General features: G+C 40.7%; 1 protein-coding gene across 18 annotated transcripts in view; it reads right to left on the bottom strand.

Annotated features, from left to right (window-relative positions):
• The window catches only part of ANKS1B (ankyrin repeat and sterile alpha motif domain containing 1B), a 1,288,070-nt gene that overhangs the window by 83,713 nt on the left and 1,185,475 nt on the right, over positions 1 to 18,882 (bottom strand). For 13 of the 18 annotated variants that reach the window (XM_005571954.5, XM_015430681.4, XM_045364492.3 and 10 more), the window contains 2 exon segments: positions 15,899 to 16,006; positions 13,074 to 13,253 (listed from right to left, as the gene is read on the bottom strand). In XM_005571954.5, coding sequence (XP_005572011.1) covers positions 13,074 to 13,253; positions 15,899 to 16,006 — 288 coding nt within the window. 18 annotated transcript variants of the gene reach the window in all.

Raw genomic sequence — 18,882 nt, forward strand, 5'->3', positions numbered from 1 at the left:
TTGTTTGTTTTTGAGACAGGGTCTCACTGTCACCCATGGAGTGCAATGGCACGATCTTGGCTCACTGCAACCTCCACCTGCTAGGTTCAAATGATTCTTGTGCCTCAGCCTCCCAAGTAGCTGGGATTACAGGTGTGCACCACCACATCTGGCTAATTTTTGTATTTTCAGTAGAGATGGGGTTTCACCATGTTGGCCAGGTCTCGGACGCCTGGCCTCATGGGATCCTCTCACCTCGGCCTCCCAAAATACTGGGTTTACAGGTGTGAGCCACCGCACTTGGCCTCAAGCAGAAATTTAAAATGTAAAAAATGTTTGGTGCATAAGAACCTCTCTCCGTCACCCTGATATTCATGCAAAAGTAGTTACTGGTCATCTACTGTGTGCAAGGCCTGGGTCACAAAGTGAGTATGGATCAGTCTCGCTTTTAATCAACGTCTGTGGAATGAAAATTGCTTTTTCCACGAACAGAACCAGTAGTAAACTGGGACTGACAGCTGATGGTAGGTCTCAGAACAGAGCAAGTAGATGACAGCTCCATCAACTCAATAACCCCTATTAAGCCCTGGAAACCTTCTGGGAGTCTGCTGATATTATATAGCTAGTCTAATAAAGAAACTTTTATGAATAGAGCCCTCCAGTCAGATTCTACCAGAGATGAAATTTTCTGCCATGTTCTAGCCCTGAAAAAAAAGAAAAAAACACTTTTTCTCTGTTTCTCCCTTATGTTTGTCATAATACTTTCAACACTTCAGGGTATTCAGAAATTGACCAGAAAGAAACCAACAAGAAATATGAAAATTTCAGAGTGAAAGCTAAAGGAATAATGAAGTGCATTCCTTCTTCTGGATGATAGTGCTTCTAAAAGAAAATGAAAACAAACTTGAAGAGCAAACAAAACAGCTTCAAAGGCAGAAAAAAAAAGGGCGTCCCAACAAAGGAAGCCTTGGCCAATAGCCAGCAAACTCAGTGGCTCCTTGAGCAGAGTCTGGCATGAAATGAGACCTGTCAAAGGATGCAGTCAAACAAATTCAGTGCAGTCAAGGGGTAAGGCACCAAACACCTCATATGCATATTTTCTTTCAGCAGTGACAGCCCCACAGTTGCTTCGTCCATGGACATTAACTGAACCCTGCCTAGAAAATCAGAAAATTAGAGCCTTTTGTTTCTCATGAGTTACCCAGAGGCTGTAGGCCAGCATCTGATTACCTCTTCCTTCCCACCATTGGAGACAGAGGAACACTCCTCCTTCTCACTTCTTGAGTGAGTTCTGAGATACATACTCAGTCCTGTAACAACTGCAAGTGATTTAGATTCTTCTCTGCAACCACACTGTCAGCTTCTCAAGTTCCCTGTCTGTGTCTATTTATTTCTAGTTCTAAAGTGTGAAAGTTTTATGCATGCACCCCACTGGGTCTTTTTATAAAGGGTCTCAGCTGAACTATTTCATTTGCAGGAAATGCTGGAGTCAAGAAAATGCTGCTTCCTGCCATTTCTCCATCTTTCTGAAGGGCAGTCTTTCCAAAACTTCATGATCGTGACCTTCCCCTGTGCCTATGGGGAAGATTTTTGGACAGATCAGTTATCACCTGCTGGGAAGGAAAAGCCAGGCCAACAGTTGTTTCTCTAACAACATCTGCATGGGTGACCCATGATTGCTGGAGTCAGCATTAATCAACCTACCAAGAGTGGGAGGAAGTAAACAACACATTTGGTTCCATCTAAGTCCACTGGCATGATATAAATTCTAACACTGTCTTCCCAAGTTTAACTTTCCCTCCCTTCCCTTTCCCATTCCTCTCCAGTCTCCCTCGCTCCCTCCTTCCTTCCTTCCTCCCTCCCTCCTTCCTTCCTTCCTCCCTTCCTCCTTTCCTCCCTTCCTCTCTTCCTCCCTCCCTCCCTTAACTCTAATTCTGGGACTGATATCGCATAAAAGAAGTCCTCAGCTACTAAAGTAGGAGAGTAGGAGAGAACTATAGGCTTATGATATTCCTGTTATTCATTTGTAGAGATAATATATAACCTGTATTCCCTAATATGACAGTTGTAGCCCTAAATGGCATTACACAATTGTCTATGAAATCTCCTTACAAGAAAAAAATAGAGCAGGGAAAAAAAATGAGCACTGCCTGTACAATCCAGCTTTCATTGTGCAGCTCCCCAGGTTCCAGGGATGTTGCAAGGAATTTAAGTCAATTGGGATCATGCTGTTTATAGCAATATGGGCTGTTTTACTTGTTATCCCTCAAAGTCTGGATGCTATCAAATATTTTTCAGGACCACTAAAAAGCAGAACATTAATAACTAATTCAGAAAAGCAGTGATCAACTTTTTATCATAACATGAATGACTGAAAAAAAACTAGATTTTGCAAAGTAATGTTGTTCTTTGTAACATCTCTTTACAATATACATTACATCCCTTTCTTGCAAACAGAGGTTGTCATTTCCTTTACTTAAATTCATTTATTAACTGGAGTCCAAATGTTTGTTTCCTGCTTCTGATAGAAAAGATGTATTGGGAAGAGTCATTTATTCAATGATGTTTATTGAGACCCCAGCATTTCTTCATTTTATCCTTGTGAAAAATATGAAAAAACAAAGCGCAGTTGAACAATCCTCTTGAATGATGCCAAGCTAAGAGGTCTCTAGTAGAAAGCTACACAGTTTTTTTTTTCAGTTCTACTTTATTCAACACTTCACTCAATACATTGATGGATGACTTCAAAGGTTTGTTGTTTTGAGGTAAGCTTCTTAAAATGAGTACATTACATAGTTGAAAAGGATCACTGATATACTGAGTAGCAACTAAGTCTTAGAAAGGTCTTGATAGACTAGGATTATTGAATGAGTAACTTGATAAAACTGCTTTATCTGGAAAAGGATAATGTAAATCCAGCGCTGCTGAGAAAGGAGGCATAGTTCATGGCTATTGATAAAGGCTGGGAACTTTTCATGAAGAAAAGCTCAGTAAGAATGAATGATATGTCAATGTTGATCTGCCCAGAGCTGGGGAACCAGGATGCTATACGGCCCACATCCCCCTTATCACATGGGATTGGCAAAGAGCTGGAGACATTTAACATAGTGAGGGGAAGATATCGAATTGTCTTCAGTCTTAAAAAACTCTTCCCAGCAAAAGGGAGCAGATGCATTCTTAGTTGTTTCAGAAGATATCATGAACTATATAGGAGTTATAGGGAGGCTTATTTCAATTCAATTCAATATAAGTTAAAAGTTATATCAACTAGACCTTTTCCAATCATGGGGCTGCCTCACAAAGAGCAGGCCAGATTTCCAGTGACAAGTTTAGGCAGAAACTTGTGGCTGGCTGTAAGGATGTATTCGAACGGGTGCCTGCATCAATTAAGAGACTACATATATTTTCTGGCCCCTTTTCATCCTAAAAGTCTCTGCTTTTCTTTAACAGTACAGTTGGTTATCTGTATTCTCAGTTCTGCATTCTTCTGACTGCACAGAAGAATCTTCTAGCTATTAATGCATATAGAGAAAAGCAAGTTATCACATATTTTGTGATCCTGCATTCAAACCTCATTAAAATAGAGGCGCGTACAGCAAGGAGGTCACGTCATTTCACAATGGTTTACATGAAGCAATTGTTTACTATCTCTGATTTGTAAAGAACGAAAAATTGGATGTCAGGAGCAAAGGATTTTCTTCAAATATAATGTTTATCCATGCTACTTTAGAGGTTTAATTCTCTACTGAAGTTGCATTTACATAAGGTATTAGATATTCTTAATAGGATTTTTCAAGGAACTCAAAATACTGCATTGGAGCCTTTGGGGCTTTGGACTTTCTAGAATGTCTCATGTCTGCTAGTTCCCAGTTTGCAGAGATAATATAGGGTGTTCATCAACACTGTGGTTCACATGATGGCTGTGAAGCTAGGCTGTTTGCATTGGAATCCTGGTTCTATACTTTGCAATTTTTGTGGCCGTGGGCAAGCCACATAAATGCTCCATGCCTCAATTTCCTCCTTATAAAGTTGTACTAATCAGTGCTGGCTCTGACGATGATGATGATGAACCACCAGGTCTAAGCTAGACAGATGATAATCTATTGTTCCAGGCAGTATATTTCCCTAAAAAACTGGAGACCATCCCAATTTGTGTCCAATCGGATATGTTGTAGAGCCCTGTGGTTTTATGATGCCTATAGCCTTACGTAAAGTAATTTGGTCAACAGAATTTACAGAGTGTTTATTTTAGAGGAATTAAAAAATGACTGCGGAAGAGTCAGGCATTGCCCCCACATAGCCAACACACACTTTACCAAAAAAGCAGCAAACATTTAAAAATGAAATATAATGAAATATTTTGAAATACACTAACTCATAAACATCCTTTAATTTTTAAAAGTATTTAAGTATGGATATCATCCATAATTCCTTTTCCAAAGAGCACCAGTGTTAACTAGGTTATAACATGAATAGGAGCTTCTTGGACAGTGTTTGCATTCATAAAAACCATGATTTCCAAGTCAGTGAAGAGGTATTAGTTTGGGCTTACAAGATGGAAAACAGAAACAGTTTTGTAAGATGTAGCTAAATATGAGATTTACTTTAAAATGCATTTACTCCCAGATGCAGTTGAGAAAGCATAATGTAGAAGAAAAAGAAGTTATCTTAAAATAACAACAATAATTTCTAAAACAACCCAAACGTATAGTTTCAGAGTTTGTAAAATACTTCGAAAAAATACCATTTTATTTGTGCCTCATAACAGTGGTGTGAGGTGGGCATTAACCTCAGTCTAGGAAGAGAAAACTAAGGCTCTGTGTAGCTAAGAAGCTTGTCCAAGGTTACAGAGGTAACAGATATCAGAGATGGGATTTTTCACTCTGGTCTCGGTTCTTCAAATCTGGCATTCTAACAAAGCTCATCAAATTAAGTATGAACAAATGAAATCAATACTCATCTGATATAGCAATTTTCCATCAGACAGTCTCAGAATTCCAAAGTCAGAGTGGATTTATTCAGCTGCCCATTATTGCTATTTCTGCTGGCTTAGAAACCAGCCCCTCTTCTAGTAGCAGCGGCCTGGCTGTTCATGGGAGCAGGTGCCTCCTTACTCCTCAGTCCACATGGTTCAGATGGAGCTAAAACCACCCCTGGTGTGGGACCTTTGTCTTGCTAATCAATCTGTCTCTCTCTCTCTCTTTCTCTCTCTCTCTCTCTCTCTCTCTCTCTCTCTCTCTCTCTCTCTCTCACACACACACACACACACACACACACACACCCCTTTGTAATTAGCTCAGGGAAGGACACTTGATCCAAACGAGGCTCACTTGAACTGATGGAACACAATACTGAGAATTTTTCTTTTTTGAGACAGAGTCTCGCTGTTTCTCAGGCTGGAGTGCAGTGGTGTGACCTTGCTCCCCGTGAAGTCTGCCTCCTGGGTTCAAGCAGTTCTCATGCCTCAGCCTCCCAAGCAGCTGGGATTACACGCACCCATCACCATGCCTAGCTAATCTTTGTAGTTTTAGTAGATATGGGGTTTTGCCATGTTGCCCAGCCTGGTCTTGAACTCCTGGCCTCAAGTGATCCACCGGCCTCAGCCTCCCAAATTGCTAAGATTACAGGCATGAGCCACCATGCCTGGCCTGGGACTCTTTTTTTTTTTTTTGACACTGTTGGAAAGATAGGTTCTCTTTCTTGTAACTTCAAGTTAAAGAGCAATTTGGCTTGAAACTCTCCACATGTAGAGGAAGGCTGTTTGGGAAAAGAGCCAACACAGAGAACAGCAGAGCCAAGAGATGGAGAGCCAGAGAGCAATGCAGCAAAACAGCACCTGGATCCAGGACTCCTGCCCTTTTCTGCTTAAGCCATCCTGAGTTGCAATTTTTGTTACTTACATGCATCTGGAGAAGTCCTTGCTGATAAATTACTTTAGGCCTATACATACAGAATTAACTGAGACACGGCCGCACAAACAGCCCTATTTCCACTAGATGTTAAAAAACCTTCTTTTACTTTTTTTACCACTGGAAAAAGAAAGGGAAGAAGGAGAAGGAGAATAAGAATCAGAGAATTCTCCTACCCTTGAAAATTTAGCAAGGGCAGATTATAACAGCAAAAACTGACCTGTGGACCCAAGAACTGGACTGCATGTAATAAGAAACATTTTGAACATTTAACAAGTGGAAAAATAACCTGCTGGGCCTCTTTGTGAACAAGTTGCTCAATGTTGACAAGCCTAAGGCACTACTAAATATCACAAGGTCAATTCCACTGAAATAGGGTTTTTATATACTGTCAGACTTTTTGTTTAGTTTTTTTGAAAACAGAATATTTTCTATTGATATCTTCTTTTTCTTTTTTTAAAAATCCATGGTCTGGTTTTAATTGGAAACAGTACCCTTGGTTAAGCACCAGCACATGGAGACAAGGTGGAGACATTGGAGCTTCTCTAGCAAAATGACTGGAGGTGTTTAGGGCTGACGGGGGTCTATGAGAATCAACTCTGGCTAATTTGCCTTCTTGATGAACTTGACGGGGAAGAAAATAATCTAGACCTGTAAGATGAGTATCAAAGCCAGAAAAAGAATCCGAGTGATTTCTCCCACTTCTTCCAATTATTTTTTTTTAACACTGAAGTACAGTATACACAAGACACCAATCATACTGACATTAGTGTGGCCTAAAAGACACTCATCATACTGGAATTTCTAATCCCAAAGTTGTGTCAGATAGAGCAGGGTGTATTTGCTAAAAGAAAATTAACTGACCATATTAAAAAAAAAGGTATACAATACATCAGGTTTAAATTCCAAGTATGGAAGCACGGTTTTCCACTTTTGTGTTGGTCATAGCTGGCTAGTGGTCTAGAGTTCTTGACTTGAAACAGGGCACAGGTATCATCAACATTCCAGATGATCTCTGAAGCTGGGGTGTCAGCTTGTCAACCTGACGAGCTGCCAAGTTGGAAGCTCCTGATGGAAGAGCTTACTGAGTGCATTTTTGACCTTCTTTTTTGGTTATGTATGATCTGTCTGTGCTTAAGTATTAAGAGCTGCTCTTTAGACCTTCATGGAAGGAAACGTTGAAATCGTGGACAAGCTGAGCCTTTCTGAGTAGTGGCTATGTGATGAAAATCTAAATTAAATACTAGGCATTAACTTATGGACATTAAACACAAAATCTGATGTGACGCAGTAATAGGAAAACTTGTTTAGTTTGGGGGAAAAAAACCACTTTCTTTTCTTTTCTTTTCTTTGAGACAGAGTCTCCCTCTGTCATCCAGGCTGGAGTGCAGTGGCACCATCTCAGCTCACTGCAACCTCTGCCTCCAGAGTTCAAGCGATTCTCCTGTCTCAGCTATCCTGTCTCAGCTGGGACTACAGGCATCCACCATCATGCCCGGCTAACTTTTTTTTTTTTAATTGCTTTTTGAGTTTGTGGCACTGTGACTAGCCCAAGAATAATGCCTACGGTCTGTCTTCTCTATACCGTGACTGAAAGTGAACATCATTTCTAAAGTACTCTTAGGAGTACAGCTGTATTAATGACTTAACTATGCAGAGCTTCCAGCTAACTTTTGAATTTTCAGTAGAGATGGGGTTTCGCCAGGTTGGCCAGGCTGGTTCCAAACTCCTGGCCTCAAGTAATCCGCCCGCCTTGGCCTCCCAAAGTGCTGGGATTACAGGCATGAGCCACCGTGCCCAGCCAAAAAAGCCACTTTCTAAAATGCTGTTCCTTTCAACATAGTTGTGCTATTTTCTGAAAACTGATTCCATAAATTCCAATAAAGCCAGAGCAGTCGGTAGAATCTCTAGGAACAACAGGCCTATTCTCTCAGGAAAAGTATAGAAAGGAGAAGTTACTGTCCTGCTTCTTTCCCAGACATGGCAAAGTGTTTGCCTCATGGCTTTCTGGGATATCCATGCTTTTAAAGCTAACAGTGCTGTGCACAATATATTTCAATAAAGTTCCAAATTTCATTTAAAGAAAAAAAAAAGCCCTCTGACTTGATATTTTATCTAACAGTGTTACAATAATAACGTGTTATTACCATATGATATTTTTTGTTACAATTTTGTAATCTGAATTGGTAGAGAAAGATGGCATCCATCCTCTGCTTTCCCTGGCTTCGAGATCATTCTACCCGGATCCCTCTGCATCGCTCCTAGGCAGATGATGTGTTTACACAATTAAAATAATAAAAGAAAAATGCAAATTCCATTCTTAATCTACATGCTAAATATGGGTAACATTGAAACAAAAGATGGTCTTTATAGAATGCTACAACCACCAGAGCACTTGCCCTTCAACTCTTTGTCATCAATTGGCCTACAATGAGTAGAGACCTTTGAATTAGGGACAGACAGATGATGTGTCTGAACTGATAGTCATATCTGTCTATATAGTGCTTTCCAGTTTAGAATATGCTTTCATATAAATTATCTGATACATACAGCCTGAGAAGCAGACATCATCCACATTTTAAAGACAAAAAAATTGAAATTCAGAGTCACCACACAACTTGGTCCAGGTCACACAGCCAGAAAGAAACCAAATCAGAATTCCAACTGAAGAAGCCACGAAGGAAACAGCATCGACTATTTGGAGAAACACCACAAGCGAGAACTTGTTTGTAGACAGAGTTAACCCCACACCTACCTACAAAGCTTTTCACAAACATGGGAGACAGGCAGCGTTCTGACACACTGTGCAGGGTCTCTGCTGAAGGATCAACAAATAACCAGGGTAGTTTTGCATTTAAAGATTTCATGGTGTTAACCATGAGCTGATTCAATCAGTTTCCATTAAACTACTGTGATTTTATCTTCTGCTTGCTGTGCCTACACAAATGGAATCTATTACAGCACATGGGAAACAAGAATTTGCTGAACTGTTTTAAAAATATTTTATATCATTTGAATACAGAGGCAGGCACAGGGCATCAGGGACTACAGAGGTACAAGGATAGGGTTAGGCAGGCCAGGGCTTGAGTCCCAGCTCTGCCATTTACCAGCTGTGAGGCCAAGCACTCACCCTGCTTGGCACATGTACACATAGGCTCTTGTGAGGATTAAATAAGATACTGCATGTGCAATCCCAGGCATGAACCTGGTCACAGCAGTGCTTCTGTATGGCTCAGCTTCTACTTCCTTTCCTTTAATAGTATCAAAACAACAAACATTGGAAGAATGAAAATGTAATATACAAAATGCTTTCAAATAGAGAAGTAATTGATCTAGTTGTATTTATTAATACTATTTAGATTGAGAAATATTAAGCTTGCAACTGAATTAATTTTCTAATAATTTAGAAAAAGTTTTTAGTGCCCTAGGTAATACTGTTTTTTTGTAATCTTAGACAAGAGCATTCAGAACATAAAGACTTTAAATTATACACTATTCTCACTAATATTTAAGCTAAAGTTTATGCAAATATATGCATTTCTTTTACTGTTGAGAAGCCTTTGTTGTGTGAAAATACAAGTACTATTTCATTTTCTCATATGTATTTCTGTAAATGGAAGCCTTCTATAAATGGCTTAACTTGCAGCATTTGGAAACTGTTTTTTTTTTTTTTTGCCTGAGTTTGGAGAATGTGGACTTAACCTTATTAATTCCATCACTCTCTTATTGTTCATTTTAAGCGTACTTAGACTTCTAAATATCATTCAAGAAAACTTCTGAAGATTGCAATTAGGTCTTAAATACTGAAAATATTTTCCTCCTTTGGATATATTTTCCATTTACTATCTCATTTCCACATAACTCAGAATTAAAAGCTGATCTGCCAGGTGCTGTATGCACATGAATAGTGTGTTGGACACCTTGTTTGTGCTAAAATGAGATAACAGATGTCAAAGTACTTTGAGAATTTAAAATCACTATGCCCATTACGGTATAATTATACAAATGTGAATGCAACATTTATTTATTAGGGGTATGGAAATGGAGGAATGTTTCAGAACTTTTGGGCTAATGAGTCCAGTTTAGAATTACAGGCTGGAGAAGCTATGTCTTCAACATGATAGGAAACCCATCATTCAGATGTATTTCTATCATTACATTCAGTTCATGCTGAACTCAATTTTGTTTCTTGCATATTCATTTAAAATAATTTGATGCCAGAGTATTGCTTATAACAGAATAATAGCAAACAATACTCACAATATTTGCAAAACCTCTGTATTCCAAGACAGGTATTTTAAATATTGTTTCAAATTGAAAACAATCAATTAAACACCATTCTAGCGTTTTATTTTAATTATCTGCCAACAAATTTGACAGGTAAAATGGACATTAAATTGATCTCAATTTAACTTTAAGCATTGGTTTTCCAAGTTAAGCAAAGCACTTCCAAACATCTGGTAAGCAGACCTCAAGAAGGCAAAACTCCTGTGAATTACTGCAGCCACCAGGAACTTAAGGTTTCTGGCCTAGGGCTAGAATTCCAAATCACTCTAGTGGTAGCTCAGTTAAACTTGAAGTAGAGGGGTTTCTAAGAACATAAATGTGTCCTGGTGATTTTCTCTCAACTGCATTCTTCTTTCTTTTGGTAGGTAAGAAAGAAAGACTGAAGGTGGACTTTTCCATTTTAGTGTGAAACGGACTGGTTAGGCAAGCATTAACCAAGCTACAGTAAGCTTCTTGGGAGAAACCCCTTGGGAAAGAACTGTAGGAATGGAGCTCCAGGTTGGAAGGAGGTATAACTGGCTGCTTGCTTGCAAGAATTTTAATTGCTAATTCAAGTCTTTAGGAAGACCCAACTTGATTGCCTAAACACAAAACTTTAGGGGAAAAAGTATGGTCTAGAGAGATATGACAGGTTTTTAAAAAAGTAAATAAATTTCAAAAAGTATAACAGCAAATGACCAAAAATAAGATAGAATAATAATAAAAAAACCCATCAGTTGAGTGGTTGACTGGTGGAAAAGTCACATAAATTGAATTGGTCAACAACAAAATGACTGAGTATTTCATATTTCGACAGGTTAAAGCACTATTTTTTAAGAGGTATGCATTCATTGCTCCATGGGTTTTGGCCTTGCCAGACTAGTGATCATGCTCAAAACTGCAATTAACATCACCCAAAGAGCTGCAGTTCCAGAATCCCTTTTTCTTATTGATCAGATTCATGTGGTGTCATCTCCTATTTTCTCTGCAGCAGAAGTGCTGTATTGAACAGCAGGCTTTTAGAAAGCTTCTAATAAGCTCCCGGTTGCTGATGGAGCCTGTGTCTCTAGCAGTCACTCGATCATCGTTAGTACTCCATGTGAGGGGAATGCATGCGTGCACAGGTGCTCTCGTTCACCATGTCCCATCAGCCTGCTTATCTCACTCTGCTTTCTGCTTTTGGGCTTTTCTCACCTTGCCAGATAAAAGCCCATACCATTTTCCCAAGGCTAAGACAATTCTTGTAAGGGATGCATTTCTGATTGGAGTGACTCGTTAAAAGATTTGTGCTATTTGATACTACTGCCCCTGCTTGCGAACCTCAGGCAGCATGTAAGGGTGTAGTCTTGCTAGGTCACCTCTGAGTGTTTATACATAGGTTGAAGGGTAAGTCCTCTTAAAAAAAACTCCTGCAGTATATGGAGAAATTTCATAAATTATGCGAGCAGCTGAGAGAGGTAATTCTGTTATACTGAGGTTGACACAGTCAATAATAGCTAATGCTCATTCAAGAACTATCCTCCCTTACCCAGGGAAGAAATGGGCTCAGAAAAGACCCAGTTCATATTAATACATAAAGACTACATGGCTCAAGGTTAAAACAAACCACATCTCTGACATGTTGTCATTAAGGAAATTTAACCACATATGTGATTCGAAAATATAATAAGTAACAGGAAATAAATGAAAAGTTTGGGGGGAAAAAAGCTTTCAGAGGCCCTATTTAAAAGAGCATCAGTGAAAACAGTAATAAAAATTAAAAGACAATACCTAGCAACAGAGAAAGAGAAAATTATTCTTATCTTGTTTCTCCTGTATTTTCCATCCCCTTTCAATAAAAGATTCTCCATAATCCCAGCATTGCCATTTCCTGCACAAATAACCCAGAGAACATTTCAAAATTAAAGGAGCTGAAAGAAGACACAGTATCCCAGGCCTTCTCTCCCCAAGGCAACTGCAGGCAGAATAGCCATGGTTTCCAGAACATTCTCTTCACATTTGTCTCTCGTGAGCTGCAGCATACAATGTTTACCAGTGGCTTTAAAAATAAAATCTCACTAAACAGTTGAGAAAAATATTTAACAACCAAGGCAAAGCAATTACAGTCAAATTTTCACCTCAAGATTCCCATCTTAGGTGTGGGAGGCAGAGAGAAGACTCCTGCACATCAGTCTGAACCTAGAATGAGGATGAAAAGAGTTGATTCTGCCGATAGTTGACAACAAATCCATATTTTTGCATCTCAGGGCAAAATGCGGAGCTACCCGCCCATCTGAATGTGCATTAAGAACAGCGCCACTGTTCGGTTAAGGCTGACTCAAGTTTCTAAGCAGCAATCCGAGGACAGGCTAGACATGAACATCCATACCAAAAACGTGGAAAGGTCCGAATGTGACAGATCTCCCTTTTCAATTATTTGTGCCAGAAAGCATCACTATTTTCAACTATTCAAGGTGACAATATGAGACAATGCAACTAGTCCCAGTAGAGCATTTCTGTATGAATGTATAGCTTTGGGAGGAAATTAACCACATGACACAGGGTTAATCCTTCCCTCCAAACTTCTGCCCCGTTATCCAACCAATTTACATTTTGTATTCTAAACTTTTATTACTCATTTTCATTATGATTTTACTTTGACACAATATTATTCCCTGGGCAAGACTTTCTGGGTGCAATGAGATCAGACATAATTTCTTCAGCAGGAATGCCTAACAAGGACATGTGTACACATTCCATTCCCAGACATTTCTGTCTAAGTCTAGTTCAGATGAGCAAGGAATGAAAGGCGGGGCATAAAATGATATAAATTCTACTTAGGCACGGGCAATAAGCATCCATAGGAAGCTACTGTTCAATATTAAAAGGCATTACCTGATATGGTTGAAAAAGATATCACAAAGGCTTATAACACCTTACCTGAGCCATCTGCCTCTCCAGTTTTGATCGGGGAATATCATCAAAGTAGTTTTCATTTCTTCTCCTCCTTGCATCGCCCTGCATGATAATGTGAGGAACGTCTAGGGAGCCACCAGTGGTGTAAGTGCTTTGGCTAAGTGATGGAGACAACTGAGGAGGAGTGTGATTACCACTGGGTTCCTGAATGGAAATATATCATGAAATAAATACCATGTTCCGTGGCTAACCTTTGGTTTCAAAATTGTGAAATACTGACAAGACAAACTGTGGGGGTGGGGAGTCGCTTTTGAAGCAACAGCCAAGGAATGAATGACATTCCACCATTTTATTAATGGCACAATCTAGTCAATACGTTTTTCCCCTAAGTATTTCAGGTCAAAGGTCTGAAATATCAAGAGTCAGGTTCTGTTTTCCTAAAGCAGCACCATGGATGGTCTCAGAAGGGAGGCACATCTATGTTGGGCACCTCTGACACTACTGTTTGTGTTTACAGGAAAGGAACTGGGCCCTCGCGTGGGCAGAGCGTCCTCACCATGGTAGATGCCATGATGAGAAAGCTAAAATGGGACCCAATGGGTCTTGATCCTTCATCAAAGAATGGTCTGACAACAGGGTTGGGAAGAGGACACAGTATGGCAACACAGCATGTCACACGCACAGACTGCAGAGCAGTGCATGCTACGACAGAGGATGTTTTTCCAAGGCAAAGACAACTCCATCCGAGGGAAACAGGTCAGGAGGAAGATAGGGGGCATAGACAGCTCAGCTCTACTGTTTGCAAGTAAAACAGGATTGGGATCATGGTGTTTCTTCAGATCCCTTCTCCTGCAGATATTCTGGACCTTCTGTGATAGATTTAGGTCCTACACTTTTTCTCGGAAATCTCTGTCTTTGATCTTTTTTTGTTCCCCTAAATCTCTTCCAGAGAGCCAGAATGAGAGGTTCAGAAGGGGAAGGAAAAAGAGCAGGGTAAGTAGCAGGAAATTACTTCTCTAAAGAGTTATTTTAGGATGACTACACTGATGGTGCTTATATCTTTCTCTCCTTCCATGTAGCAAAATGAAGGCAAAACAAAAATCACTTTTTTTTTTCTAATTTATTTGACGCTCCTCTTTCTAATGGGTGAAATTTCTATTTGTACTTTTATGACTCCCAAAACTCTCAAGTAACCTCCAAATATCCCAGTGTACACTAATGCCCCCAGTAATTAATTCAACCAGTATTCATGTAGTCCCTACCCATCCCACTCCAGTCTCTCTCAGGAGGCTAAGCTCGTCCTCCTGGAGCTAATTCTCTTGCATCCCCTGAAATCCTTGCGCATTTTCTTCTCCTCCAAAGCTGAATCAGACTCCAAATCCTAACAGCTCCTCTCCTGCCCCACCCTCTGTTATCCTGGCAGTGGCTATGTTGTTTGCTGAAGTGTATTCATAAGAGGCAGGCCACTGCATTTCATCACGACGGTTACGTCTGGGTGCATGCTTGTATTCATCCCTTCAGAAAGGAAATCAGAAACAAGCAAGTGCAGGACAAAAGAAAGAGAGCACAGCGGGCACCCCACAGCTTTCAGGGAGATCTCAGCTTTTTGACGAATTTTAGAAAAGTTCTTATAGGACGCATGAACACTGGTGACTGCCAGCCACTTCTTGCCACTGCCATTTTGCCTGGAAATCATCTCTCTCATTTTCTCTCTGCCCTTTCCTCCCTCCCTTCCTTCACTTCCCCTTTATTTCTCTCTCCCTTCTACAGGTTCTCTCTAGTTTCCTACCTCATAATTCTTTATTTATTTTTTTTTTGAGATGGAATTTCGCTCTATTGCCCAGGCTGGAGTGCAATGGCATGATCTTGGCTCACTGCAACCTCTGCCTCCTGGGTTCAAGCGATTCTCCTGCTTCAGCCTCCCGAGTAGCTGGGATTACAGGTGCGTGCCACCATGCCCGGTTAATTTTTTGTATTTTTAGTAGAGTCGGGTTTCACTGTGTTAGCTAGGATGGTCTCGATCTCCTGACCTCGTGATCTGCCTGCTTTGGCCTCCCAAAGTGCTGGGATTACAGGCATGAGCCACTACGCTGGGCTCCTACCTCATAATTCTAAAGTGTAGTTGAAGAAAAGAAATACCATTTATTAAGTAAGGTTTTAGATTCTCTATTCTGAATTTTTGAAGTGGGTAAAGTTGGACAAATTTTACTTCTTGAAAAAACAGAAGACCCTAAGGTTAATTTTAAATTGCTCTTTACTTAACTGTGGTCCTTGATCGATTTTCTTTCTGTGGGTTTGAGGAGTCTGACAGAAAACTCATTTCCGCTCTCCTGGTGTAATGGGGTGTGGGATGGGAGGTGAGGGAGTGGTTCTTTAAAGGTGGTGATTTGTCAGGCTGAATTCCATTATAGATGGATATCTAAATCTCAAAAATATATATTTAACTAATCTAGAAAAACAAATCTTGTTGTAGGGAGATTGATTTTACACAGATACGGTAAGCTACAAAGAAAAGAGCCTGCACTTGCTGATCTACTGCTTCAGTTGTATAAAGTGCATGTTTATAAAACCTATAAAACTGCACAAAATAATTCTTTTATTTCCTTACTCTGTTGCCCAGGCTGGAGTGCAGTGGTGCAATCTCTGCTCACTGCAACACTCCGCCTTCCGAGTTCAAGCGATTTTCATGCCTCAGCCTCCGGAGTAGCTGGGAATACAGTCGGGCACAACCACACCTGGCTAATTTTTTCTGTTTTTAGTAGAGGCAGGATCTCACCATGTTGGCCAGGCTGGTCTCAAACAAGTAATTCTTAAGGGCAGAGAACCAAATGAATGTGCTTGGCACTTACCCTGAGGGTGATGGACCGAGGGGGCTTCTGTGGGGGATCGTCGTGCAGCCTGTCTCCCAGAGATGCCAAAATACGTTTCCTGTGGCCAATCAAATTGATTTTTAAAACCTGAAACAACATATATTTGGGTTAAATATTTCATTGGAGAACAAATAATTTTTCTATGTCCTAAAACATGTGGGGTGAAAAGAGATTTGTGCAGTTACCCCTGCACCATGAGCTGTGGTGTGACTTCAGTGTGACTGTTGAAGTCAAGAAAGATTGCAGTAGCATCTGGGAAGCCTGGAGTGGCTAAGTAGTAGGGGCAGAAAGAGAAGGGAGGACGGTTCTCCTTCTACTCATGCTGCCTGAGAGTCTTATTCCCAATGCAGCAGCCTCAAGACCTTGCCAGAAGAGAAGCCAGCTCTTCTCATAAGCAGCTGAAAACTCACAGGATAAAATCTGAGTCCGGACTTGGCTTCGGGATAATGGGGACAGGCTGCCCTCTGTCTCTTTCCCTCCATCCAGGATATGCAGTCACGCCAGCCTCCTCTAGGTATTGGAAGCTCCACATTAATTCTCACCCTGGGGCCTCTACCCCTGCTCAATCAATCAGCTGCCTGGAACGCTCCCTCTCCCCACTGAGATTTTCAAATAACCAGGGAATTCTCATGGTTCTGGACACTGTTCTGGTGCTGTCTCCTCAGAAAGGTCTTCTCCCATCTCCTTATTGAAGGAGCCACGTCCTCAACCCCTGACACGCTCTCCATGATGATCCTCATTTTATCATGCTCTGAAAGCACTTTCTTTACAGGCTTAGTGTTTGTGTTTTGTTCCACCCTCTCCAGGCAAGCTTTCTGAGAGCAGGGCACTGGCATATGTTGATCACTATTATTTCCTCAAAGCATAAAAGGATGACTAAAAAAAAAAATAAGGGATTAATGAATATGAAAGAATGAATGGTAATAGAGAGCTGCAAAATTAGAGTCATCTTGCATCAGGATACGGTTAGAATGAAGGACTATTGGGGTAGACTCAGAGCCTCCCCAGGATGGTATTTTGAATCTGACCTTGTTGCAAAGGGCACATGGTAGAAGAGCTCTCAAAGGGAACTGAGAATTGCAGCACCTCAGTCCTCAGCCCCATTCCTGGTGCTTTACCAGGGGCACATCCCTTTCAATCTTCCCAACTTCTCTATCTGGAAGGAGTTCTCACTTGACAGATGAAGAAACTGTGGTTCGGAGTGGTTAAGTCACCTACCCAAAAGCCAGCATGTGGTGGCTCTGGGATTTGAATCAGATTTGCCTGATTCCAAAGCATGTTTTACTGCAAAGTATACATCACAAAATTTGGGCATTTCTCAAAATATTACCAACTTCTTAAAAATATATTGTATATTTAATCCATTCATAAAAATGTGTTTACCTCTTCCCTACCCATGTGTAGTCCCAAGATAGAATAATCTTGTTGGGTAAGTAGTTTCCAAAGTCGTTACCACATGTGTAAACTTTTTTCTTCTCTTTTCAAGTTTTAAGATAGAAGGTAGGGAGAGCATTTCTTTGGCAGGCATCCCATGCTACCTTGAATTTTTTTAAAATTTCAACTTTTATTTTAGATGTAGGTGGTATATGTGCAGGTTTGTTACATGGGCACACTGTGTGATGCTGAGGTCTGGGGTATGAATGATCCCGTCACGAGGTAGTATGCATAATACCCAAGTAGGTAGTTTTTCAGTCCTTGTCCCCTTCCTCCCTCCCCCCTTTGTCATCCCCAGTGTCCACTGTTGCCATCTTTATGCCCATGAGTACTCAATGTTTAGCTCCCACTTATAAGTGCGAACATGCAATATTTAGTTTTTTTTTTTTTTTTTTTTTGAGACGGAGTCTCGCTCTGTCGCCCAGGCTGGAGTGCAGTGGCGCTATCTCGGCTCACTGCAAGCTCCGCCTCCCGGGTTTACGCCATTCTCCTGCCTCAGCCTCCCGAGTAGCTGGGACTACAGGCGCCCGCCACCTCGCCCGGCTAATTTTTTTGTATTTTTAGTAGAGACGGGGTTTCATTGTGTTAGCCAGGATGGTCTCGATCTCCTGACCTCGTGATCCGCCCGTCTCGGCCTCCCAAAGTGCTGGGATTACAGGCTTGAGCCACCGCGCCCGGCCGCAATATTTAGTTTTCTGTCTCTGCATTAATTAACTTAAGGGTAATGGCCTTCAGCTGCATCCATGCTGCTGCAAAGGACATGATTTAGTTTTTTTATGTCTGTGTAGTATTTCATCTACCTTGACTTTTTATTTGTCTATTTGTTGGTTAACTTATGGGCCTTTCGGCCTAAACTGATGTATATTTTAAACTCACACTATGCCCTATTCCTTCGATGGCCACCCTCTGACCCGTGCCTGTTGATGATGAGGAGGGTAAATGTTAGCCAAGGTGAATGTCCCCATGCACCACATCCCTATGATTTTATAAAACCTTCATCTCCCCTGGCTGACGAATCCTAATCTTTTTAAGTTTGTTTTCATAAAGCAGCTCCTCTTTTCCATAAATCATTTCAGTTGACATCCTCTGGACTTTCTCCTACCCTATTATAGCTGCTTAAGGTTTGCTGAAAAAATGGCTCACAATATTGCAGGTGTAAGTGAACTGTGGCTTTACATGTATGCAGGATACTGTTTTCTGCTTTCAATACCCCTTTAAAATGTCCTTCCTAAGCACATGTGATTTCTAGCTAGCCTTTTAGCTGCAGTAGGAATAACTAGGGACAAAAGTATAGACTGACTACAAAATCCCTTAATTTTGTTATAGCTAGTAGTTCAAAGCCCTTTAATCTAGGAGGGATGATTTGAATTATTTTTCCCTAAATTCCTTATCTTACAGTTGTCCAGGCAGAAGCCCATCTGGCATCCTTCTGCCCACTCACACAGCCCTGTGTTAGCTTTCTGCATTTATATTAACCAGTTTGGCATTTCACTACCTGGAAGAGCTTAGTGGTTTTTGCAAATCTGGAA

The sequence above is a fragment of the Macaca fascicularis genome, chromosome 11 (genome assembly GCF_037993035.2).
Source record: "Macaca fascicularis isolate 582-1 chromosome 11, T2T-MFA8v1.1".
Classification (NCBI taxonomy): Eukaryota; Metazoa; Chordata; class Mammalia; order Primates; family Cercopithecidae; genus Macaca; species Macaca fascicularis.